General features: G+C 51.3%; 2 protein-coding genes across 5 annotated transcripts in view; both read right to left on the bottom strand.

Moving 5' to 3' along the window:
• The window catches only part of USP43 (ubiquitin specific peptidase 43), a 56,480-nt gene extending 43,706 nt beyond the window's left edge, over positions 1 to 12,774 (bottom strand). For 2 of the 3 annotated variants that reach the window (XM_045797251.2, XM_045797252.2), the window contains exons 1-2: positions 12,168 to 12,773; positions 4,335 to 4,466 (exon numbers count right to left, since the gene is read on the bottom strand). In XM_045797251.2, coding sequence (XP_045653207.1) covers positions 4,335 to 4,466; positions 12,168 to 12,677 — 642 coding nt within the window. In that variant the 5' untranslated portion in view covers positions 12,678 to 12,773. Of the gene's footprint in view, positions 1 to 1,911; positions 2,020 to 4,334; positions 4,467 to 12,167 lie in introns of all 3 variants that reach the window. The other variant, XM_087867614.1, reaches the window with a different exon arrangement.
• A 1,923-nt stretch (positions 12,775 to 14,697) lies between these two features.
• The window catches only part of CFAP52 (cilia and flagella associated protein 52), a 39,905-nt gene continuing 29,324 nt past the window's right edge, over positions 14,698 to 25,278 (bottom strand). The window contains exons 10-14 of one of the 2 annotated variants that reach the window (XM_045797255.2): positions 24,225 to 24,370; positions 21,522 to 21,673; positions 19,162 to 19,264; positions 15,989 to 16,100; positions 14,698 to 15,139 (exon numbers count right to left, since the gene is read on the bottom strand). In XM_045797255.2, coding sequence (XP_045653211.1) covers positions 14,964 to 15,139; positions 15,989 to 16,100; positions 19,162 to 19,264; positions 21,522 to 21,673; positions 24,225 to 24,370 — 689 coding nt within the window. In that variant the 3' untranslated portion in view covers positions 14,698 to 14,963. Of the gene's footprint in view, positions 16,101 to 19,161; positions 19,265 to 21,521; positions 21,674 to 24,224; positions 24,371 to 25,278 lie in introns of both variants that reach the window. The other variant, XM_045797253.2, reaches the window with a different exon arrangement.

The raw sequence follows: 25,278 nt of genomic DNA, 5'->3' as shown, positions 1-25,278 counted from the left end.
AGGCTTTGCCCCTTTGACTCGCGCATAAGCCTCCTTCACCCCACATCAGTCCTACTGTGCCCCTCTTTGCGTCCCCTTCTGTATTCGCTTTCTGGTGCTCCTGCAGCAAATTCACACACACCGGGGGCTTAAAACAGCAGAAATGTATTCTCTCTCAGTTCAGGAGACCAGACCTCCGAAATCGGCATCCCCAGGCCACAAACGGAATGTGGAGGCTCTAGGGAATGTGTCCCTTGCCTCTCCCGGCTGCGGGAATCCCACGGCTGGTGGCCACATCACCCCAGGCTTTATGGCCAGCATATTCGGAGAGCGAGGGGAAAGGAACGCACGTGACGTGTGTGGGGTGAAGCATGCCAATGTGTGAAATGTAATTCAAAATGCACGAGAAGCAGTAAGAGGAGGAAAAGAATAGATGGAGTGAGGAGTATATAGGACAAATACAGATAAAGCAATTTAATTAAAACGTGAATTACAGAGTCTAGACGGTGGGCAGGAGGAGTTCCCTGTATCATTCATTCAACGTTTCCATCTGTACGGATTTTCCCTAATGAAAGACTGGGGCAAATACTCAGGATGGAACATTCTTATTGGTCCCATAGTTTTGTGATGCTCGAGTCGACCAGCGCACAGGACGTGTGAACAGAAGCAGAAAACGGCGCTGGGGGGAGAGTCTGGCGCCACGCTGGGAGGGGAGGGGGCTCCCATGTCCTAAAGACGACTACCCAGTTCGGTAAAAGGCACAGAAGCAGGATTAAGAATCAGCCTCCGGACTCCAGCTGCCAGGTCCCAATCCCTCCGAAATCGCACTCCTTGGGGGCACTGCCCAACCTCTGAGCCAGCCAAGTCCGTCACTTAACCCCTTGGCCCCACGATTTCCCGACCGCTGTGGAGGGATGCTGAATGACGGTGCCTACCTCCGAGGGACGGTCTGAGCTGAAAAGAGTTAACATACATAGAACACTTAGAACAGGGAGCACACGGCGGGGAGTACCGGCTGGGTTTCAAACCCACGCGGCAGCGACACGCATGGCGATGCTTTAAGCCGACGCCGTGCACACGAGGCAGGAGGGCGAGTCTGGAGGAAGGACACAGATCAGGAGGCTCGAGGGCCTGGGACACAACGGGGAGAGCTGGAGCAGGAGTCACGAAAACGGGAAGGGGGGATGGGCTCAAGAGGCCCTATGTCCGCAGCTCATAAGGCAGCGCTCGGTGGGGCAGCAAAGAAAGGGGGAGGGGACAAGCAGGAGCAGCTCCAAGCTCCCATCTGGTGCCCCGAGAACACCTGTTCCATTAGCGGACGAGGGAAAATCGAAGGGAGAAGTGGGCCCCGGGAAGGGCACGCCGAGTTTGAGGTGATGGGGGGCTGGAAGAGGGTGGACCCTGGATGCAGAGTGGATGCTGGGATGTGTGACTGTGCAGGGCTGAGGCCCCTTCCGGAACACCGGGTCCAGTCCACGGGGAGGTGGGGAAGCTCTTTAAAGAGGGGGGGGGGTCCACACCCTCCCTTCGCAAGGAACAGGCACTTGACCCAAACGACACCGATGGGACGGTCCTGCCTTGCCTGGGAATCACGAGCAGTGACCAAAAGCCTGAAAACAGGGATTCCAGCAGCGGTGTCCAGGACAGAGTCCAGCAGCTCCTGCCCCTGTGACGCCCCCCCCCCCCCCCACCTAGGAGCTGTCTGATTCTCATCGGGTCCATGCCTGGTTCTCGTCTCCCCTCTGATCCCGCCTGCCGCACCTCTACCCTCTCTCGAGTCACCTGAAGTTGGCTGCTGTTACTTGCAGCCAAAGAGCTCACAAGGATACAGGTGCTTCTGCATTGAGGTGATAACCTGGCGGCCCGGAGTGGCAGTGGGCGGGATCGCCCAAGACAGCGTACAGAAGGAGAAGATCCTGAGCGAGGCTGGACTGAGAGGCAGCAGGGTGATTCGAGAAGCGTGGACCAGGAGGTCAGGCCGGCTGGCTCCACTCTGCTAGCAAAGTGACCCTGGGCATCTCTCTGAGCCTCATTCCATGTCTAAAAGGAACTGGAGTGGGGTGCCTGGGTGGCTCAGTCGGTGAAGTGTCTGCCTTCAGCTCAGGTTATGATCCCGGGGTCCTGGGATCGAGTCCCGCATGGGGTTCCCTGCTCAGCAGGGAGTCTGCTTCTCCCTGTCCCTTTGCCTGCTGCTCCCCCTGTGCTCTCTGCCAAATAAATAAATAAAATCTTAAAAAAAATAAATAAAAGGAACAGGACTATCACATCCACTTCACAAAGCCACCATTAAAATGAAAAAATTACGTGTGCGTCCTGCAAGGCATACAGCAGCTGCTTTGTAAATGGTAGTTTCCTGGTCCTCTCCCCAGCCCCCTCTTGTTCTTGATGCTGCAAGAGTGGCGATTTCTGTAAAATTAACTGCCCAAAAGACTGCCTACGTGAGACAGCCTATAGGATGGTAAAAATATGCCCTTTCCGCCGGATGAAAACATTGGAGAACCATCCCGACGAGAGAAGAAAAGTGGTCCTTACATTTTCTGTTCCAGTTTCACATACATCTCGCTGTATGGCCTTCACATGTTTTGAAACAGAAATAACCTCAAAAAGAAAGAAAAACGGCTCAGTTACAGAGGACAGTGCCTTTCCTCCCTGGAAAGGGAAAATGGAGTTTCGTGCCGGCTCTGGCTTCAGGCTGAAGCGTCCCCAGCCGGGCCTCCGCAGGCGGCCCAATTTTCTAAGAGCAAATTTCAAGAGACGCCTCCACCCCCAGTGCAGAGAAAGATCTTTTCTGGTCTCAATCAGGTCAAGCGAAGAGCCGGGCAAGCTCCCCTCTGTGGCCCACAGCCAGCCACCCCCCTATTCTTGCCTGGGTCCTCAAGCCTTGGCCCGTGCAAGGGACGGAAAGCAGCCAGCGTGGCCCAAAGCAACGAGCAAGGGGCAGGGGGGGCCTGCAGGCAGGTCGAGTCCGAGTCTGGATTTTGTGCGAAGTACAACAGGAAGCCATCAGAGAACTTTAAGAAGGAGAGTGACATGATCTTTTTGTCCTTTCTCAAAAGACACCCCGGCTTCAGTGTGGAGACCGTCTAGCAGAAGGACGCCGTGGGGACTGGAAGGCCAACTATGGCTGCTGTCATGTGGGTCCTCAAGTTGGTAAGAAGAATTACTGGCCGGTCCTCTCGGCTTAAAGAAACTCAAGGTTACCTTAAAGAAAGGCCTGGGGGCGGTGTACTGCGCTTGGGGGCAAGGGCTCCAGAGCAGAGGGTCTCAAGCAGTGGGCGCTTCTGCCCCCAGGGGACACTGTTTGTCAATCACGACTGGGGGGTGCCACCAGCATCCTGTGGGTAGAGGGATACTGTGGAGGCCACATGGCACAGGACGGCCCCCGCAGCAAAGAGTTACCTGGCCCCAGATGCGTCTGGAGACACATCGAAAGCAATGTGTGTCTGATTAATTACCAAAGCTTCTGGCCCCTCCTCCACTTATTCATGGATGTTGTCCTAATAACTGTGCTCACTCACGGAATAATGACCTCACTCACTTTTGACTTTCTTGGGAGATAAACGGAGAGCATGAGAGCAGAACCCGTCACTGCTCTTTATCTAGCAAAGCCCGTAGACAACACCACTGATGTGTCAATTAACTGCGGCTGTTACCAATGATTTGGCTCCTTCTTACTCCCAGAGATTTGGGGTTTCATCAAAATCGGGGAACGCTGAGTGCACACATATAACCATCCATTCTGTGTTTGGAGGAAAAAGACTGGAAGTGGTAAAATGGTACCATCTGAAATACCCATGGCCGGGGCGCCTGGGTGACGCAGTTGGTTAAGCACCTGACTCTTGGTTTCGGCTCAGGTCGTGATCTCAGGGTCATGAGATCGAGCCCCACATCGGGCTCTGTGCAGAGTATGGAATCTGCTTGAGATTTTTCTCTCCCCCTCTGCTTCTTCCTCTTGTGTGCACTCTCTCTCTCTAAAAATAAAGAAATCTTATTGAAAAAAGTGGAAAAAAAAGAAAATAATGATTAAAAAAATGAAATACGGCCTCCGATGGCCATACGAATGCACTAATGCACAGAATATAGACAAAAAGGAGATTTTTCAAACTTTAAAATGAAAGGAAAACCCTATTCACTAGATCCCTGGGATGACAGAGGACGAGAAGTCCTGCCGTGGGAGGAAATGCCACGCCTACAGCCAACAGAGCTAAGAGAAAGGGGCACGGAGCAGCTCTGTGTACCCAGGAGCCAGATTACACAGGAGCCCAAGGAAGACGAATTTCAAGACCGAGTACATATTCAAGGGAAAAAAAAAAAAAGAATACCAGATATGACATGGTGTTTTAAGAGTGACCCACCTTCTCGGACCCCGGGCTTCGGGCCGAGCCCTCCAAGTCCTCATGCAGCCGATCCAGCAGCCAGAGCAGGAACTCCAGGGCGTCGTGCTGGGCATTGCCTTGGAACTGGGAGCCGTACTTGGAAACAGCGTTCTGAGAGGTAAGCCGAAAAGCAGAGGGTCAGTCTGGCCCCGCAGACAACCAAGTCGGGACCTATCAGCACCAAGTCTACCCAGCGTCACCACTCAGCCCGGAGCAGGGCTGACACCACGCAAACAGTGAGGGATGAGAACGTTCCGGCCGAAGCCTGCTCTTGGGAGACGGTGTCCGCAAATGTTCTTGGGGCGTTCTGTATAGATGACACCTGCTGGCCAATGTCCTGTCCTTTGCAAACCCACAGGGCTGTGTTGGTTGAATATCTGGATGCGCTTGTCCCTTGATGGCGAGGACGCTTGCTCCCCTGGCCGCCTCCATCAGTCTATCTCTATCCCTGGCACTCAGCTCCCGCTACCGGCGGAAGCAGCTTGCCCTACACTCTCCCTCGGTGACTCATTCACTCCCGTGGCTCTGGCTCTGTTTGGGAAAGACTGCGCGGCGGCGGCACAGTGAACTGGGCTGCCCTAAACACGCACGTACCCCCTCAGTGCCTCTTTCTAGTGGGTGTGAAATCAAACTTCTGTGGTTAGATCACACGATGGCCAAGCCCGTCTTTCACCACTTTCGTCAATATTTATTCAGTTCCTACCACGTGCCAGATACTATTGTAGGGACTGGGGTTACAACAATGAAAACGAGGTGCACAATAGCCACGGCGCTTACGTTCCCTCTGCCCGTCCTGTTAAATTGTGCCGGAACTTTGTCATTTTCTATGGGAAGGCATATTCCGGGGTGTTTTTTTTTTTTAAGGTTTATTTCAAAGGGTAACATATGGACAGACTTAAAAGAATTCAAGACATAAAAAAAGATGATCGTGAAAAGTCTTCCCTCCACCCAGCCCCCCAGCTCTGGGTGCCCATCCCCAGAGGGAGGCCACGGTTAGCATTTTCTCAAGCATCTTTCTAGGGAACTTTAAAAAAATTTTTTAAATGCACGTGCAAGCATGAGAGTGAGCAAATCCCCTTGTCCGTGTGTGCATACACACGCAGGTGCACATAGTACATTGCGGTTGTTTGCTGCTCCTCTCCAGCCCCCCCAGATGCAGCCAGACATCAAGCCCCGCCCCACGCAGGGCTGTCCTGGGCTCCCACCTGCCAACGGGCACGTCTGAGTTGTGGACCTAGCTGACCCTCACCATGGCCAACCAAATCAAACAGCCTGGGCTTTTTCCTCTTTCTCTCCTTAACCCTTCCACTGGGATTTAAAGGAAACTTTAGGGTATGACAAAGCAAAATTCAAGACTGAATTAGCTGAAAGAGTGGCTCGGAGTCTTTATTCCAGTCACTCTAGTTTGGGGTTCACTAGACGATCTAGTCTGGATTTTTCCTCCAGGCTTCTTTGGCCTTTGACCTCCACATAGGGCTGGCAGATTAGGCAAGTCAAAATACAAGGGGCTCAGTTAAATTTGAATTTCAGGGGCACCTGGGTGGCACAGCGGTTAAGCATCTACCTTCGGCTCAGGGCGTGATCCCGGCGTTATGGGATCGAGCCCCACATCGGGCTCCTCCGCTGTGAGCCTGCTTCTTCCTCTCCCACTCCCCCTGCTTGTGTTCCCTCTCTCGCTGGCTGTCTCTATCGCTGTCGAATAAATAAATAAAATCTTTAAAAAAAAATTTGAATTTCAGAGAAGCAATGACTGTGTTTAGTATAAGTATGTCCCACGCAGTATTTGGGATATATTTACACTAAAAAGTTATTCATTGTTTATTTGAAATTCAAATTTAACTGCGTGTTGCATCTTACCTGGTGACCCCACGCCTAGCCACCCTCCACATCCCACTCTATCTATCCTTAGTACCAGCATTCCCTCCCCGGGGGAGTAGCCACCTCCAGCTCAAAATCTCCCAAACCAGCTCTTCCTCTTCACATCAGTGTCCTCTTTTAGATTCACTCTTGAACCCACGTCGGTCAGTGCCAAGCATTCTGGAATCTGGTTCCCACTCTGTCTCTGTGGCCCCTCGGTAGAAACCCATTCCTGCCAGAGTCCTAAATGCAGCTGACCCAGATGACAATACCTTCCCTGCACAGGAGCCCTTTCTGGACTCTCCCCTTGCCAGCCCTCCGCCTGCACCCCTGCACCGGAGCATAGACCAGCTGGATAACTTCATGCCTCGACTCAAAGCTCCCCTGACTCACCACCTAACAATCCACCCTCCTCCCATCTGGCCCCGTCCCTGTCTTTCACCACCCTCCCACCCTCCCACGTGTTTGACAGCTCCAGCTGATCCAGCCACTCGGGTGCCCCAAACCGTATTTGTCCAATCCTACAGTCTACACCTTGGTGTTTTCTTCCTTCCGTGGGAAACCCATTCCCCTCCCGTGACTCATGTTACTCCTTGGAGCCGGACGCTCTTCATCTTAGCCTGGTTGGGAAGCCATACAACCTTTCCAGAAAGAATGTGCGAATTTCAAGACAGACAAGATAGGGCCTTGGAAATGTCCTTCTATGGAAACAAGAGTAATTCCAGTTTGGGGAATTTGGCATCAGGAAATGAGAGCTCCAAGCAAAGATACGCTGTAGCCCGACGTACTGAAGTTTCCTGGGGGAAAACTTACGGCACACTCAGGTGGCCTGAAAAAATGCTTGAGGAAATGCTGGGAAGAAAATCAATGATCCTACCATTTTTTTAAAAAGTGAAAAATACCTATTTGAGATTGATAGATATATATCCATAGCTAGAAAACACGAGAAATACATGGCAAAATATGAACAATGGTTATCATAGAAGGATGGGACCATAAGTGATTGTATTTTTATTTGCACCCTGCAAATTTTTTTTTTTACAGTGAATTCTGTTCTTTAGTTTTTTTCTGATTAGAACGGTCTCTGGCAGGGGCCGCCTGAGAGGCTCAGTCAGTTAAGCATCTGCCTTCGGCTCAGGTCATGATCCCAAGGTCCTGGGATCGAGCCCCGCATCGGGCTCTCCACTCCACCGGGAGTCTGCTTCTCCCTCTCCCTCTGGGATTTTTCTTGCTTTCGCTCTCTCTCAAATAAATAAATAAAATATGTAAGGGGGAAAAAAGGGGTCTCTGGCAAACTGTAAGAGAGTTTGGACTTTTTTGAAATAACTTGACCTATTGATTCCTAACAGAAGACACTCACACGGAGAGTCTATGAAAATGTGACCAGAGCTGTATTAAGGCGAAATCCTCACCTGGGAGAGATGGACGGAAATATCTAGTCCTTCTAACCTGCAACTTGACAGAGCTCTATCCGCGTGTGTGCATGTGTTTCTCTCAACACTGATAATTTCTAACACATCTCTTACAAAATTATTCCTAGTTATTTCCTCCTTCCGTGGTTTTCGTGAATAAAATCTAATTTTCATACATTCTAAATGGTGATTGCTTTCAATTTTCTATCTCGTTTCTGACCTCGTTCGTGCCTGCCGTAATGCTACAATAGGGATTTCTAGACCCATCTCGCAATTTCCTATCTGTTCCATCTTTTTTTATCCCATTTCCATTTCACGGCTTACTGTTTCATCCAGAACTTCCAAAATATAGGAGCGATCATCCTTGCTTGTAAAAGGCAATGCCTTTAGCGTATCACGTGAGGCATACTGTATGTCTAAAATTGTAGGTCTCAAAGTGATGCTTGAGTACGTAAGCTAAGATAAACTCCAGATGGCTGAAATCCTTAATATAGCCATGGGAAAACTAGAAATACATAACATAGAACCTTTATCGAAAGGTATGACGTAAAGAAATCTACAACTTCCAGGACTGGGGATAGGAAGGAGAGAGTCTGCGGAAAATATTTGTGGCAAGTGTAAGGGTTGAGGAACTCACAGAAACAAGTAAAAAGAGCATTGAGACCAGGCAGAATGGATAGTCAACACGGACAGGAAATTCCAGGCGCAGTCTCACAACTAGCAAAGAAGCATAAAAATCCTGTCCCTCACTCTTAATCAAAGAAATAAAAATAAAAGTGAGATGCTATTTCGTTGTTGCTGTTGTTCGGTAAGTTGAAACATGACACTTGCGGAAAGATTAGCCTTTAACTGTTTCCAACACTGGAAACAATGATCACCGTGTGGCCCACGACAGAGATGTTATCTAATGCTAAATATGGCAGTCATATTTCAACATAAATGTGTAAGATCAATTCTTCGTACGCCTTAAACTTCCACAATGTTGCATGTCAGGGACAGCTCGATTTTTTTACATGGGTGCACTGCACGTAAGTTACATATCAAAACAATGGTGATTCAAAAACAAAAAAACACATAAAAATAAAAGTTACATCTCTGCTTTGACCACATAAGTTCACGTCAAGGGATCAAATTCAGGAAATGGTCAGAGCTGAGGGCAATGATTTAAGCACCAGGATTTTCAATACACAGTGTGATAACTGGAAACTTACATGGTAAACGTCCCTGCAGGGACTGGTTCATTGAAAGAAATATTACACGATCATTTAAAATTAAGTTTTACAGAATGTTGTAATGGCCAGGAGAGAGCCTTATGACAATATTAACGTGAAAAAAGCAGGATGCAATCCTGGATTTTTCCACATAAAGATGCTCTGAAACACATCGAGGTTTCCAAAAGTTGTCTGGAGGGTAGAGTTCCAAATCTCTGTTTACGTTGTTAGCACCTTTTGAGTTTTTATGCTATGACATATTTAATGACATCATTAGAGACGCAAAGTGTCATAGACAATACCGTGGCAGGATTTGTTTCGACGCATTTATTCACATGCTGTTAAAACAGAGCAGTCCCACTGTCTACAGGCTGCGTGCCTGGGAGGTCGGGAAAGAGAACACTGCAAAGCCACCCCATTTGCACGGCTGGGGTTGGGGTAACTCAGCCCAGCACGCCGGTACCTTCTCCATCCCTCCCTTCCTCAGTCTGAAGCTAAGAATCCCTCCTCAAGACCCAACTCCTGGACAAAACCTTCTGTGGCTTGTCCCCAACCAATTCTCCAGACCCCTCTACCCGGGGACAGAGGCTCCCATAATTTTTTTTTAAAGATTTTATTTATTTATTTGATAGAGAGGGAGCAAGCAGGAGGGGGGCGTGGGGGGTGGGAGAGGGAGAAGCAGACTCCCCACTGATCAGGGAGCCCCATGAGGGGCTGGATCCCAGGACCCCAGGATCATGACCTGAGCCAAAGACAGAGGCTTCACCCACTGAGCCACCCAGGCGTCCCTTCCATTAATTTATTGCATCTTGCATTTATGCTGCCCTGCCCACAGAAGGCCCCTCAGCTCCACCCGCCCCAGTGATCTGATCCCAGTGCTCGGTGAGGAAGCCACATCCCCACCCTCCCCTGTCCTTACTTGACCTCTCCTGTTGACCCCTCCTGATGGTTACTTCTCCTGGGACACCCCCTCCACGGCCCCCCATCCAGCACCTGTCATCAGCTCTGACCCCGTGCCAGTGCCATCACTGCATTAACATCCACCTCTCCCGCTGGACGGGGAGCTCCTAGCAAGCGGCCCCAGGAGCTTTTGCGCTCAGAGCTTCCCGTGCGTTCCTTGTTCCTGGGAGAGTGCTGGGACACTCCAGAAATATTTGTTGGGTGAAGGGATGTTTCCTCATCTATAAAATAAGAGGAGCCCACCTAGATTTCCATCGGCAGGGTTTACTGAAAGCCCAGATGCTGGCACCGTCCGCTCCCTCCAAGCCTGGCTACCCAAAAAGTCCCGGGAAACCTCGGATGACATCACCCTCGTTAAAAATTAACAACCTGACTATCCTCCAGTCCCCCCGCCCCCCCCCCCGCCCCACCTCCCTGCGAGCTTCCAGGCCTTGGGGATTTGAGAGAAGGGGTGAGACAGGAAATGCTGGTGAGTCACTTGAGAGCCGTCACTAATTTGGAAGATTTTTTTCAAGCTCTCCTGTCTTTCCCACTGGGGCAGGACCTGCAGGAGAATGCAACCAGGCAATAGGAAAGATTTGAGAACATTACCTCCCTCCCTCCGCCAGATCTCCGTAGGTGAGAAGGCAGACTGAGAAGGAATAACAAAAGCTTCCTAGGACTCAGGCGCTGTTCTAAGTGCTGTGCAGAGAACTCAGAGTTCTGTTAATAAGGTAAGTGCCGTTATTGTCCCATTTCACAGAGAAGGCAAGTTGAGGCACAGTGGGATTTTTTTTTTTTTTTTTTTTTTGGTAACTTGCTTGAGGTCACAAAGCTCCAGAGACCTTGCTCTTAACCACTATACCCTACACTAGCTCCCCACATCCTAAGTTTTCTGTGGTTTCAGGCACTGGAGGTCAAAACTCCGTAGGGAAGCAGGCAATCCTCCTGACTTAGGTCAGAAGGGTGGCAATGCCTACATCCCTGGCCTCGCCTGGCCTCATCACCTAGGCATTTTATCACCTCGCATCCTCGCCAGAAGGGTGAGTACAGCATACAATATCTGCAGAGAGAGAGCCCACGTTCCCGTAACTTTTATTACGGTATGTAGTTGTAACTGTTCTTTTTTATGCTGAGTTACTGCTGTTCATCTCCGACGACGACGGTACCTAACATCATGACGCTTTACCGCAGGTGTGTTTGTATAGGAAGAAACACAGCATTACGTGGGCTTGGTATTTATCTATGGTTTCAGGCACCCACCGGGGGTCCTGGGATGTACCCCCCAAGCATAAAGGGGGGACTACTGGTACTGTCTCATTATTGAGAAGGCGAATGTTGCCAAAAGGAGATGTGAATGACACTCAGTTGACCCGCTGACCCCTGCAGAACAGAGCTTTAGTGGTGGAAGCAGGAGGAAAGGGGAGGCTGGCACTGTGGGTCACACGGCCTGGCTTGCTTTTTCAGGCTGAAACTCAAGAGCGGTGATGCCTGTGGAATGAACACTGACAGGTTCCCCCTCCCCCAAGAACAATCGCTAGTCTATGGGGAGCTTCAGCTCTCTGCCCAGGGCTGTGGCTTTTCAGCAGGAAGCCAGTCATGTGCATAAATTATCAGGAACTCTGAAATCCAACTGGGATCCCAAACCCGCTGCTTAACCCCGGGTGACGTGACATACATCACTTCCAGCGCCTTATGACTCGGCAGCGTAGGGTAAGTAGACCGGGATCCGGGGGCCAGCGAAAGCAGCCCCAAACCAAGGCACGGTGGGCGATTTAACGAAAGAAAAAAGATGCCATCGCCAATATAGCACACACCCACTGCCTCCCCGGGGCACTCAGCACAGTACCCAGCCCACGGGATCTCAGCTTCCGCTGGGTTTAGAATAAAACCCAAACTCCTTATCACTGCTTCCAAGGCCTCGCAGGGTCTGACCAACCTCATCCACGCCCCACACCACCTAGCTTTCTTTTCGCGCCTCCAGGCCTGCGGCTCCGGTGCTCTCTGGTCAGATCTAAACGCCAGCATCCCCTCCCTCCGAGGCCCCGGCCTTGGGAGTCAGGCTTCGCACACCACACCCCTCCAGATTGGAAAGTGCCCGTGGCGCTAGAACGCCGCCGCGACCCAAAGGCCTTCAGTACTTCAACAAATGTTTGTTGAATGCAAAAATGCTCAATACACTCACATCGACTCCCCCGTCCCCCCCAAAACCACCTGGGAGAAATTCACAGAGAAGACGTTTGCAAGCAAGAGCCCAACAAATCACCTCGAAACAAAGGCGGTAAGCCGAGCTGCAGCTCTGGGTGCCTTCTGAAGGCCCCCAGAAGACCCTTTCCGGATGGGGCGCGCGGCTCGGCCCAGCGGCCGGGGCGGGTGGCGGGCGCGCTGCCTACCTTGAACTCGGCGGAAAGTTGGGGCGTGTACTCGCGCGTCCAGAGCGCGCGCACCAGCGCCGCCAGCTGCTCGGTGACCTCGGCGCGGCCCGGCGCCGCCCGGTAGCGCCCCAGCGCCAGGAACTCGGCCAGTAGGTCCGTGTTGCTGAGACACTGCACCACGGCGTTCATGAAACAGGTGTTGCCGTGGTTCTTCAAGCCCTGCGCGCCCGGGGGCCGCGCGCCGTCGCCGGCCGGGGGCTGGGGCTGGGCGCCAGGCGGGCGCTCCTCCCCGGGGCTCCCGCGCGCGGCTGGGGCGGGGCCCGGCGCGCGAGCGAAGCCCCCCTCGCCGTCCCCGTCGCCATCGCGGGGTCCCGGCTGGGGCCGCGGCCGGGGCGGCGAGGCCCCCGGGCGGGAGCGGCTGCCCAGCGCCAGCAGGAAGCGGCTGAACAGGCGACGCAGGGAGCGGCGGCGACGGGGCCGGGGCGCGGGCGGCCCCTCTCCCGCCGCGGCCCCCGCGCCCGGGTCCATGGCTCCCGCCCGCGCGCCCCCGGAGCCGAGCCCTCCGGCCGCAAGGCGGACGCGCAACTAACCCGCCCTGACCGCCCCGGAAAGGCGGCGGGCGCCGGCTACCTGCGGGCCAGGTGTGCCGGGACCGGGCGGAGGCGGAGCCAGGGGCGGAGCCGCCCCGCCCCGCGCGGGACTCCGGCCGCAGGGCCCGCCCAGGGCAGCGCCACCTCTCCCACCCCGCGGGGCCCGGCCCCGCGGCGCCGCCCCGCGAGCGGAGGCGCGGGACTTGCCCGCTCCGGGTCCCCACCCTTCCTTACCTCTTACCAACCGACGCCCCGAATTTCACTCCCACTTCCGCCAGCCTGCAAGCTGTGGAACAGTAGAGGGGTGAGACATCTGAAAGCGCCTGGGGATTGCCCAGCCCCGGCTAGCCTGGGTTTCTGGAAATTACGTGCAGGTGAATATGAAGAACAGGGAAAGGAAGACTCACCAAAGGGCAGCCTCTGGCGCAGCGAGAGACGCGCACCGGGAGCGGGGACCGGCGCGGGGAGTGCACCGCGGGGTCCTCCCACCTGCAGGAGCAGGTGTGTGCGGACAGGTGGCGCCACCTCCTTCCAGCCCGTCTGCCCCGTCCGTGAGGCCTTCCAGAACTGGGAGCCGCGCGTTGGCCTGGGAAGAATCATCCGGGATGGCTGTGGTTTGCTTGTTTAAACTGCAGACCAGGTCAGAGTCGCTTCCTTAGAACTTGCAAGCGAGACTTAACCGTCCTCGCTTCAGCTGGCCGAGAAGCGGGCCCAGGGAGGTTCGCGCCTGTACCGAGGCCAGGAAACCGGAGTTCGACCCGGCTCTGCGCACTGCCGAGCCCACAGGTTGGCTCTTTCCAACCTCAGAGTTTGCTTAGCAGAAGTTTTCCCGCTCCCAGGCGCGCCCCCTGTGCGGTCCCCTCGCTGAATTGGTGCCCAATCAAAATTGGCTTGGCCTTGCCCCGCCCTTGGTTCCCTGGGTGACCCTGGGGGCCTCGGCTCCCTTGACCCTGTAACTGTCAGGTTTATAATTAATCAGGCAAAGTCTTGCAGACGAATTTCTCATCAATTTCTGGCTCAAAAAGACATCAGCAGGACGCATCAACACCCTGAAACGTTACTTATTTGATAAGTGATCACTTATTAAAATATCTGCCTTGATGTGTCAAATAGGGCCCCAAAAGGTGACCTGATGCAAAAAAAAAAAAAAAAAAAAAAAGGGAAGCATTACTTTAAGGATGAAGAACAGGCTTAGAACAAAAAAGTGTACTGTGCATTGGAGACTTGAAGTGTTTCTGAAAAATGCCATGGTTTACCCTCTCTGGAAAAAAAGATACCCATTTGGATGATTAATACACAAGGTCCACTCCCTTGCCCAGAAAATAATCTATGACATTTCACCTTTGATGGTTACCCCAGGATCCCCAAGAACGCTCGGTTTCTTTGAGAAAAATTCATGTTTCACTGTCTACTCCGTCAGGGATTCTGCTGAAGATTTTTAACACATTCTCTCACTTAATCCTCAAAATAACCTTTTAAGCAGGTATTCTCGCTTTAGGAAAGGCCAAGCAGAGGCTCAGAGAGTTGGAAGGAAGGAAGGAAAGAAGGAAGGAAGGAAGATCCTAAAATCCTAGATCTGTAGTCAAACCAAGCCTTGCCCTATTGTAACTTGACCAGTGAAAGGCTGATTACGAAGGTAAGCAGACCCTTCTTATTTTCAGAGAATGACAGCAGTGCTGTCCGTGGACAAATTATGCAGAAGGGCCGTGGGTTTTGCCGTCATGGAGCAGAGATTAGAACAGGAAACCAGGGGCGCCTGGGTGGCACAGCGGTTAAGTGTCTGCCTTCGGCTCAGGGCGTGATCCCCGCGTTATGGGATCGAGCCCCACATCAGGCTCCTCCGCTGGGAGCCTGCTTCTTCCTCTCCCACTCCCCCTGCTTGTGTTCCCTCTCTCGCTGGCTGTCTCTCTCTGTCAAATAAATAAATAAAATCTTAAAAAAAAAAAAAAAGAACAGGAAACCAACAATTGGGAATTTATTCATAATATAAATCCTTTGAATTACAGTCTGGACAATGTAGTCTTGAACACATCCCCATTTTGACACACAACGTAAAAATGTAGAATGCATCCTATGAAGAAAGAGAGAAACTTCAAGATAAAAATATTTTGACGAAAGCACAGAATCATGGATGTGAAAAATTAAAACCAGTCTTAAGAGTTATCTAAGGTCAACCTGCGACAGAGCTGTGGGCAGTGCTGCGGATCCAGAAGTCTCCGCGGCCTCAGGAGGTAAATGGGTACTTCCACCTCAAAATCGCTCCATCAGCACTTACGCTAACGATGTACTGATTTCCTGGACTTATCCGGATGCGGGTGATGTTGCCGCTGTGTCCCACCCCGACATGAGTCACCTCACCCTCATTATAATCCCACACTTTGACCAGATGGTCATTTCCACCTGAAAAAGACAAGCAGGTGCATGGCATTGCTGCAACAGGGTAGGGAGGGACCGCCCGGATTTCAAGTAACTAGATAATTTTCAACACATTCCCCACGTTCCCACATAAGGGAAGAAAAATCTATCTGCAGAGGAGCTCTTTTCCTTGATTATAAAAATCTTGGTCTATTGTAGTAAATTTGGGGGAAAGAAGTACAAAGAGGTGACCTCCCCTTTTAGCCCGCAGCCCAGAAATAACCACTGAGGACAGCTTTGGTTTCACTCCTTCCAGTCTTTTCGCTACAAGGATATAGGTTTGCATACATATGCACCTGTGTGTGTGGTTGGGGTCACACCGTGCTGTAAGTAAACGTGCTTGTGAAACTTTAATTAATTCGGAGCATTTATTTGTCATGTCCTGAAGAATCAGGGCCTGGCAGGAAATGATCATCGATGATGTCCTACAAGGTGTGTAGTATGGTCAATGCCCCTCCCCCACGGAAATGCTGATTTAAAAGCCTGGCATTTAAGACTTTCGTAGGAAATGACAGAGCAAGGCATGCCAGATAATCCGGAATTTAAAGGCCCATTTCTGTCATCAATGCCACCACCAAATAAAGGAAGCAATGTAAAAGGTTGGCTTTTCCATGTGCCCCAAGGCTCACGGGCAGACATTTCCTCCCACTGAAGTGTGACTTCTGGAACTTTCTTTTCCAGCCACACCGACTGCAGTGTTCGGGCCGGACTCCAACCACGGGGCTCTGTAGACACTTCTGTCGTCACTTCCTGTTGCCGCCCACCTTCTAGGGAGTTCTAGGTTCCCATTTAAATAAGCAGGCTTGGGCTTCCTTTTGCCACCCCAGGACTCACCTGTGACAAAGTGTACTCCTTCCAGGGTGATATCCATCCCATTGACGGACCCAGACAAGGAACCTTCCAACTCTCTGATTACTGACCCATCAAAGACTTCCCAGTAGGCAATCTGGAATTCAGAAAAGGAGCATCGGGCAGGATTCGGCCCGCTGGGAGCATTCCGCGCGCCTGCCCGCTAACAGAGGATGGTTCCACTTTATATAGAAGGTGGCAAAAATACGCCCTGGGAGGAGAGATCGGCTGAAATTATAAATAGGCTCAAGCAGGGGGCGGAGAAAGGCATTTTCATATTTTTAGCGTTGGTTTTTACATTTGCATTCTATTTAGAGAGACGGTGACTGTGCCAGTAAGCCTGGATGGTGACAGAAAGTGCTTTTGGTGAGACGAAGTGCTTGGGAGTCCGAGGCAAGCTATAAACAAAACAGCCACAGCATCCACTTTCCCAGTTCAGCTCTTAGAGGAGGGCCTGGGGGAAGGGAAGCATCCCCTCCGGCTGCTGGGGGAATGAGCAGCCCAGAGAGTTCTGCAGGCTGGTCCCTACGGCTGACCGCACGCTCTCCCCCACCTCACCCTATTTCCACCTTTCTCTTCTGCCTCAAAGCAGTGAAACATCCCCCAGGGTGGGGTCTAGAGGCAAACTGATAATGTGGTCCCCTCCTGGATTGGAGGGGGGGCAGTGCTCAGCGGAGGGAGATTTTTCTCTGAATATACCTTTTATACTCTTTGAACTTTGAACCTTGTAAATGTACAACCTATTCAAAGAGAACGTTTTTTTAAAGATTTTATTTACTTATTGACAGAAAAAGAGAGCTCAAGCAGGGGGAGCTGCGGGCAGAGGGAGAGGGAGAGGCAGGCTCGCCAGGCGCGATCCCAGGACCCTGGGGTCATGACCTGAGCAGAAGGCAGGAGCTTCACTGACTGAGCCACCCCGGCGCCCCAAGAAAATTTCTTTCTAAACGAAGCACTTGACCAGGACTCGGGAGTGCGAACTTGGGCACGCATTTTGCCTCCTCTTATTTCATGTTGATAGAAATTTGCTGTTCAGGTCACTATGCCAGGAATCTGTATTCCTCTGAATCTAGCTAGAGACTGTGTATGCTGTTTAAAAAAAATTTTTTTAGCTGATTTATTAATTTCTATTGATGTTTGACTTTCTGTTGACTTCTATGACGTTTTCACAGTAAAAGTGTAAAGGAATATAGATGCATGCCCAAACCCTCGTTTCTCGGGATCACACCCACTTACGTAGCTGGTGCTTGACTGCCTGCTCTCTTGGCCAAAGTCATAGTGAACCTCTTCTGGGCAGCCTGATGGTGCCTCGGCTTTCCCTCAAGCTTACCCTCTGCCTGGGACGGTCTTCCCCGAGAGCTGAGCATGGCGAGGTCCCCCGCTACTTAGGCCTCAGCTCAGGGGTCACCGCCTTAAGGAGACCTTCCTAGCTAAAGAGAACCATCCTAGCTAAAGCAGCTTCCGTCCCCCGAGCCAGGATCCTGTAACCTGTTCTGCTTCCTTTTTATCCCTTTCACCATCTGATGCCGTGTGGTTCACGTATTAACCCGCTGTTCATGGGCGGGTTCATTGCCAAGTGTCCGTCCAATTCATCCCCTCCCGCCTACGATGACCATGGAAAGTTGGTCAGCTCCCTGACAGCAAGAACACCGTCATGTCCCCAGTCCTTATGGTAGTTGTACCGATTCATGATTTATGCTTTGAATATTCTTGGTGACAATTCCCAGGTGAGGACAGTAGACTGTTTCAAGTCTCATAAACTCATAAGCCATTCCAGTCCCTGGAACATGGGACACAGGACACAAATCTAGAAGCTTTAGGAACCATGTTCTAATAGCATTTACGGTGACGTCATCATTAACTTCCTAATATCCTTTCTGCCCCCTCACCTCCCCATTTCCAAGAGGAAGCCTGCTTAGACCGGAAGTGAAATGGGCTTGGGGGTTTGGGGGTGGGCAGATGTAAGCCAGGCTGGGTGGGCGAGACACAAAGGAACTAGCAAGGCCAACCTACAGAGACTAAAGTGAGGCAGAACTCTGGGCCCCCTAAACAGTCTGTGTCACGCAAACCCTGGCCCACACCGGGGGGCATTTCTTGCATTTTTATGACAAAATATCTTCAGACAGTAGTTCCCAATCACCTGGCCAGCTTAAACAGGGAAAAGCCCCATTCCTAGATTCTTTTTTTTTTTTTTTAAGATTTTATTTATTTATTTGAGAGAGCACGAGTGGGGGTGGGGAGGGGCAGAGGGAGAAGCAGGCTCCCCGCTGAGCAGGAGCCTGACTCAGGGCTCGATCCCAGGACCCTGAGATCATGACCTGAGCAGAAGGCAGACGTTTAACCAACTGAGCCACCCAGGCACCCCCTGCTCCCATCCCTAGATTCTATCTTTGGTGTTGGGGGAGCAGAGCCAGGTCCCTCTAGTATTTTTCCTACAGTTATTTTTATAAATTGCTCAACTTTTTCTGTAGCCTGTGAAAAGATAAATACACAATCTCTTCTTCAGTGATCTCAAAGTCTGAATTAGGGCGCTCCAAATCCATTCATTGGATGTGCAGCTAATTAGACTGAGACCTTGCTGATCTGATGTGGCCGGGAGGGTACATGACACCCTAACATCCTTGCCCCTCCATGCGCGTCTCTCCTGAAGCCTTTTGTTTGCTCCAAGAGGGAAGGTTCCTCCCCCAAAAGAGGGACCAATCTTTACCGAAGGACATGGGCTCCCCCCTAATACGATTTGTAGTACAACGTTGATGATGGGACGAGAGATAAGAACTCTATTGTCATTTGCTTTGAACTTAGACAAAGGCACCACTGGGATGGGCAATCGGGTTCTAGCCTCAGAAATTCCCTACTAATGAAAACCAGTACTTATTGGGCAGCTACTACGTGCCAGGCCCTCTGCTGTCGGTATGACAGGCGAGTGTGACTTTCATGCGAGCTGCCACGCTGTGAGGTCAGCGGTATCATATCCACTTTGCGGACAAGGAAGCAAAGACACGGGAAGGGGATCAGCATTTCCAAAGCGGAACAGCTGATCCCCAGCAAGACTGCGCTCTGACCTCGTGGGGCTGGAGTCCAGCGCCGGCTCCCTGGGCCACAACCCTTGGCTGCTTCTGTCGGGTCCCGGAAGGATCCTGACTCCTGCTGGGAGTGCTTACCTTTCTGTCTGTCCCGCTGGTGATGATCTGGAACTCTTCGGGGTGGTAACAAACACACTGGAATAAGGTATTCGCCAGGATCATCTGATTCCTCCGGAGACGTCTGAAAAGGAGACGCAAAGCTGTGACTTGCCCTTCCCTAGAAGATGTATGTACTGCTCGGGTGGGACCTGGTACAAGCTTGGGTTGCGTTGGTTTCTCTACCCCAGACAGACTTCCGGTGACTGCCCACTCCACTTTGGCGTCCTCCCGGTGCACCTGCGGGGTAGTCGGAAGACCCCGGGTGGGCCCTTTCCCGAAGACAAAGCACGGAACTCCAGGGGAAGCCTTTCCAGGTAGGAGAAGCTGAATTCAGAGTCACTCTGCTGTCTTCCACACAAGCCGCCTTATTCCTGAGGCCACCACGCTGGAGTCCGGGTTCCTACCACTTGAGTGGCGAGGTAGCGGGGATACCTTCTTAACCACGGGTATTACTGAGTTTGGCCCTTGGGGTTTGGATCTAGCAGGTGGGATGAGGCCCACAGATGGGCACTTTTCATCAGCATCCCAGCTCGTTCTCACGTGCAGCACGGGCTGGAAACCATTGCATCAGATACGTACGTAGGGCTTATCGCCTCCAGGAGATGGGTGGGCATCTCACAGGCCGGCCTCCGCGGGCTGAAAACATGCCCCTTCTGCACAGCTGTTCTCAATACAGCAGTCTCCAAACAGCCTGGTACCTGGGCCGACTGTTTTTTTAAAGGTTTGGGCACAAATTAGCCAAATATTCCCGCGGTGCGGCAGGGAGCCCTTCGGGATTCCAGGTGGCCCCAGACAATCCACGGAAATCAGCTTGGACATGCCCTCCGTTCTAGCTATGTGTGTTCCCAAACGGGGAGTTCCGGTGGAGGCCAAGACCTCCAGCAAGTGTGGTCCTTGAACCAGGGGCATCCCTTGGGAGCTGGTTAGACATGTAGGATCTCAAGCAGCCCTCTGGACCTACTCAGTAAAAATCCACATGTTGGCAAGCTCTCCAGGGGCTTCATACACGCATCAGAGTGAGAGACACACAGGACTGGGAGGCGGGTTTGCTTTGGTTTTTGGGTTTTTTTTTTGGTTTTGGTTTTTTTTAAAGATTTTATTTATTTATTTGACAGAGAGAGAGGCAGCGAGAGAGGGAACACAACAGGGGGAGTGGGAGAGGGAGAAGCAGGCTTCCCACTGAGCAGGGAGCCTGATGCGGGGCTCGATCCCAGACCCCTAGGATCATGACCTGAGCCGAAGTCAGACGCTTAATGACTGAGCCACCCAGGTGCCCGGTTTTTGGGTTTTTTTTAATGCATTAAATAAAAAGTGTTCTGGGGCGCCTGGGTGGCACAGTTGTTAAGCGTCTGCCTTCGGCTCAGGGCGTGATCCCAGCATTATGGGATCGAGCCCCACATCAGGCTCTTCTGCTATGAGCCTGCTTCTTCCTCTCCCACTCCCCCTGCTTGTGCTCCCTCTCTTGCTGGCTGTCTCTCTCTCTGTTGAATAAATAAATAAAATCTTAAAAAAAAAAAAGTGTTCTGCCTTTGCCTTAATGCCCATTCTCTTCTCTCCAATCTAGAATGTTCTGTATTCTTTGGCAATACCTATATCCGTTCTCTATATTTAGATCTCTTTTCTCCTGCCTCTGGACTTATTCTGAGTCTCTCTAATGAGGTTATACGCAGAGGCAAGGCATCTTAGGAGTGGTAGAGAGGGGCTGGGCGAAGAGAGCTTTAAGGGAATAGGGTCTAATTCCAAATAAAAAACACACAGCTAAAATGCTTATAGTAAAAACAAAAAAAAATGCCCTTGAAAATCCTTTGTATGATTCCAACAGTCCAACAGTAAAGTACACGTGCTTTGGTCTGGTTTGCTTGGAGTCAGGTGCTCTCCAGGGGCCATGACAATCTTCCAGCCTGAGAGGACCCTGGGAGTGAGGCTGGCAAAGGGGAAGGACAAATTCACACCAGTCCCCCCTTCCACTGTGCGTGGCAGGCTCCTTCTGGGTGACACGACAAGAGGAACTGCCTACAACGTCATTTCCCTTCTCCCTTTTTAGGGGGAGTTCTTAGAATTGCATTCGGAGAAGTTCAATCAGGCTTCCCTATGTGCGGCCGGAAAGCTACCTCCCTGTGCTTCCAGAATCTTCTAACATCCAGCCCTTCCGGGAAACTGTACCCTTTCTACCAGCAACTGGAAACAGCCACGGAGAGAGGAGTGGCCTCAGATAACATCCCTCTACTGTCGCTTTAGAGAAGATGTCAACCCTTCGTTTGAATCTGCCCCCAAGTTCAATAAAATGCGGCAACACCTGAGTTTTGTGTCGCGTTGTCCTCCCCATCACGGGTACCTACACGAGGTCCCAGATGATGCAAGTCCCGTCCGTGCTGGCCGTGACACACTCCTCGTTGTTTTTCTTTACCCTGATGCAGGACACGGAGGACTTGTGCTCCTTCAGGGCCTCCTCCAGCTTCTGGGTTTGGCAGCTAATCTGCCAGACCCTCACCTGAAAGCCACAAAGCACAGGCTCTCAACACAAGCTCGCGACTTTGGAAGGGATTAAAAAAATACACACACACACACACACACACACACACACACACACACACGTATATATGTTCCAAGAGCTTTTTCAGCTCTGCTGTGCCTGTCATTTTAAATTCCCTCTTCTTGCCTCAGTTGAGTGGGGTGGGAATGCTAAGCCGCAGAGCAGGAATATTCTTCCACGGAGCCAGGAAAATGCTACAATGGTCCTAGAGCTACAAATACTTTTCAGGCTGAGAAATGTATCAGGCACCTGCTGTGAAACCAAACAGAATAGCCTATCTGCTCCGTTCTGCTGAGCGTTGCTCTCAGGCGTCCGGGGCCACCAGGAAGGCTCTTGGGGACCCAGAGCCATATTTCAATGTCACACCAGCTGCTCGGGTTTTAATCATTTCCGATTGATGGCTCCCAGCCTCATCAAAGCCAAGACCCACTTTCTACAACAAATATTTTCTGACCACCCCCCCGTGCTGTTCTGAGTGGCATTTATATCATAGGTCATAGGTCCTACCCACAAAATTTCAAAACAGTCAATAGGGTGCTTTAACTGTAATAAAAAGGATACGTAAGAGGAAAGTCAGTGTATGTCCTGTAATAAACCTTCTGTCACGACTGTACCAGAAAACACAATAATGTGGTCAGATGCTTACACTTTCTTATCACGAGTATGCTGGACTTGTGGAAAAGAAGAAAGGCAGAGATTATCTTACGTGAGTAACATAAGACAACACAAGAATACGAGACTAGTAGGTCCGGGTGAACACCCGGCTAGAAAGGAGGGTTAGGATAAGTGATAACGGACTAACTGATTGGTACCTGAAAGGAGAAAGTAGCCATTAACGAAGTAAGAGAAACATTCTAAGCCGTTTCTTTAATAAGGAAGAGGAGGAAGCACGAAGTTATCTCACGTGAGCTGTGTCCAAATAATTCTCCAATCTTGTAAGCCACTATAAGCGGAGTTATACATTCAGTCTTCTGCAAGAGTAGTACGCAGATTTTCTGACTCATATGGTGTGGGCACCCAGGCCTGGAGCTTTGGATGTTCTGGGCATTACTAGCCCTGTAGTTGTGGGACTGCAGGGGTCTGAGGTATGTGGGGTGAAAGGGATAAGATGGTGGGACTGGGGTCCTTGCAACTCTGGCAAGGCCATTTACCAATGAAAATGGAAGTCCTTGAGTATTCTGGGAACTGCTGAATTCACACCCGTGCACACCTGCTGACCAGCAGCCCCAGTCTCCAGCACTTAACAGACACCTTGAAGACTACGTCTTCCGGAAGGAAGGTCTGTAATAGCTGAGTGGGGAATGGGAGGAAGAGCTGATGTGGTGTTCTGAAAAGATTGCCAAGGGCGATGGATGCATTTGTAATGTAGGATTTCCTCCCGCAGCTCTCAATGGCTGGGGCTCAGGCACCTAGGAGCAGATGATCTGGTCCAAGCCAAGTCTGGGCATGAGCAAGGCAGATGCCCCAAAGGGGTGGGGGAGCAAGCCAGGATGCTGCGGGCGTCAGCAACAGCGTGGCTGAAGAGCTAAGGGAAGGGATCCAAGCCCTTGAGGGGGTGGTGGGCAGAGAGCAGGGGAGGGTCCAGAACTAGATGTGCCCATGGTGCACCTGCCACGTGAGCTCTGAATGCAAGATGCATAGCAGATTTTGAAGACTTGCCACACAGTAGTGCAAAATATCTCACGAACTGGAGTCTTGATTGCTATCTTCCCTTTATGCCCAAGAAATGGAAGCACAGAGAGGTTGAAGAGCGTGCCCCAGGTCACACAGCTGGGAAGTTGCAGAAGTGACATTTGTGCCCGGGCAAAGGCAGTAGGACTCCAGAACCCACACACTCAGCCATGACTCTGCTTGGCCCAAACTCTGTTAGAGGTCACATCAAGATGCTGGATCTTTCTTCTCCCTGATAAGTTATTCCTATAATAGCATGAAGAATAGAAAGGAAAAGAAAATGTCCTCTCTCCAGAAGGGAAGGCTTGTGGGGGGGAGGGGGCGGAGAAAGCCGGGGAGTGAGGAGGGGGAGGCGCTGAGAAAAACGTGTGAACGGAAGATGTTTCAGCCTCCTCCGAATGATGGAAGGGAAGGTCAAGTGTAACGACTTTAAAATAACGGTCATACATCTGGGTAGTTGAAAGAATGGAGCCTAAAAATAGCGCCTCCTTTAAAAGACATGATGAAGACAATTTATATAACCATAGCCTTTCAAGGAAAAAAGAACCAGCAATTCCAAAACCCTGGCAAAACACTAACTTAGATTCATAGCTCGATTCCATATAGAACACTTTCATGTCTGTATCTGAAATGTCCTTTTGTGAACAAATATACTAGATGTGTGTTTGTATTATTAGAACTTTACTTTATGATGTATTTTAGGGTTTCTTCAAAATCTTACTTTGGTCCTGCCTGACTCCTGGTACAGGTTAAAAAAAATCAAGTTAGTGATTTTCTAGAAGGCCGTTGCTCTGAACTGAGGGCTCTTGCAAAGAGATTCTGCCTTCAAAAACCATACCTCCCCTTCCCCGCCGCCGCTGATGACCCGTTTGCAGTCACTGGTGGTGGCGATGGCTGTCACTCCGATCCTGTGGGCGTTGTTAATGACATACATCAGCCGGCCTGTCTCTGGGGCGAAGGCTCGGATTCTACCATCGTCCCACGCTGGCATGGAAGGGACACAAAAAGCAGGCAGGGTCAGTATACTCCTACTCTCTGTGCAGACTGTGGCCCTCTTCCATCATAAAGGAGTCAGGACTGGGGAGCCGCGGGGGTGGCGGAGGAGAGAGGCCAGTCCCCCACAGCTGCCAGGAATCCTATCCCTCTTTCCCTTGACTCCCCAAACGGGTCATACCTGCCTCTAGGTGTACCCCATCCCGGGAGAAAACATTTGGGGTGGGGAGAAAGAAAGGAGGCCAGCTCCCGCCTCTCCTGTGAGTTGCGAATCTTGTGCCTCCAACTGGCTAGCTGACATTGCACCTGGGACGGAGAATTTGACATCTCCAAACACATGTTGGCTTCCTACCCTTCCCTCTACTTTAAACCTGAGGTTCCTTCCCCGACTCCCCCCATCTTCCCCATCTCAATAAAAGTTGCCATCAACCATCCGGTTCTTTAAGCCAAGAACTTCAAAGTCATCCTTGAGTCCTCTCTATTCCCTCCACCCAGCCCCACCCAACCCAACCCAACGTCCAACCCACCAGCAAGCCCCACCACCAGCTCTACAGTTGAAACACATCTCGAATCCGGCCACTTCCCAACCCCTCCGCTGGGCCTACCCTCATCCAAGCCATAAGCACCTCTCTCCTGGGTGATTGTAACAGCTCCCTCCTTGGCCTCAGAATCTTGCTCCCCTTAATCAATTATCTATGCAGGGGCCTGGGTGCACTTAAAATCATGTCACCTCCTTGATCAAGAAGATTCAAAAAGTGTTCGCACTAACAATGAAAACCCAACTCCTTTATCCTCCATGGTAACTACTCTCTACTCTCTACCTAGCTCTTCACCTTCCTCTACTACTATTTTCCCTCAACCCCGACCCCAGCTCGACCCACTGGGCTCTAGAAACACTG

The sequence above is a fragment of the Ursus americanus genome, chromosome 14 (genome assembly GCF_024610735.1).
Source record: "Ursus americanus isolate L20-20 chromosome 14, mUrsAme1.1.p, whole genome shotgun sequence".
Classification (NCBI taxonomy): domain Eukaryota; kingdom Metazoa; phylum Chordata; class Mammalia; order Carnivora; family Ursidae; genus Ursus; species Ursus americanus.
Note: the sequence above shows the minus strand (reverse complement) of the source record. Positions and strands in the feature narration are given on the sequence as shown.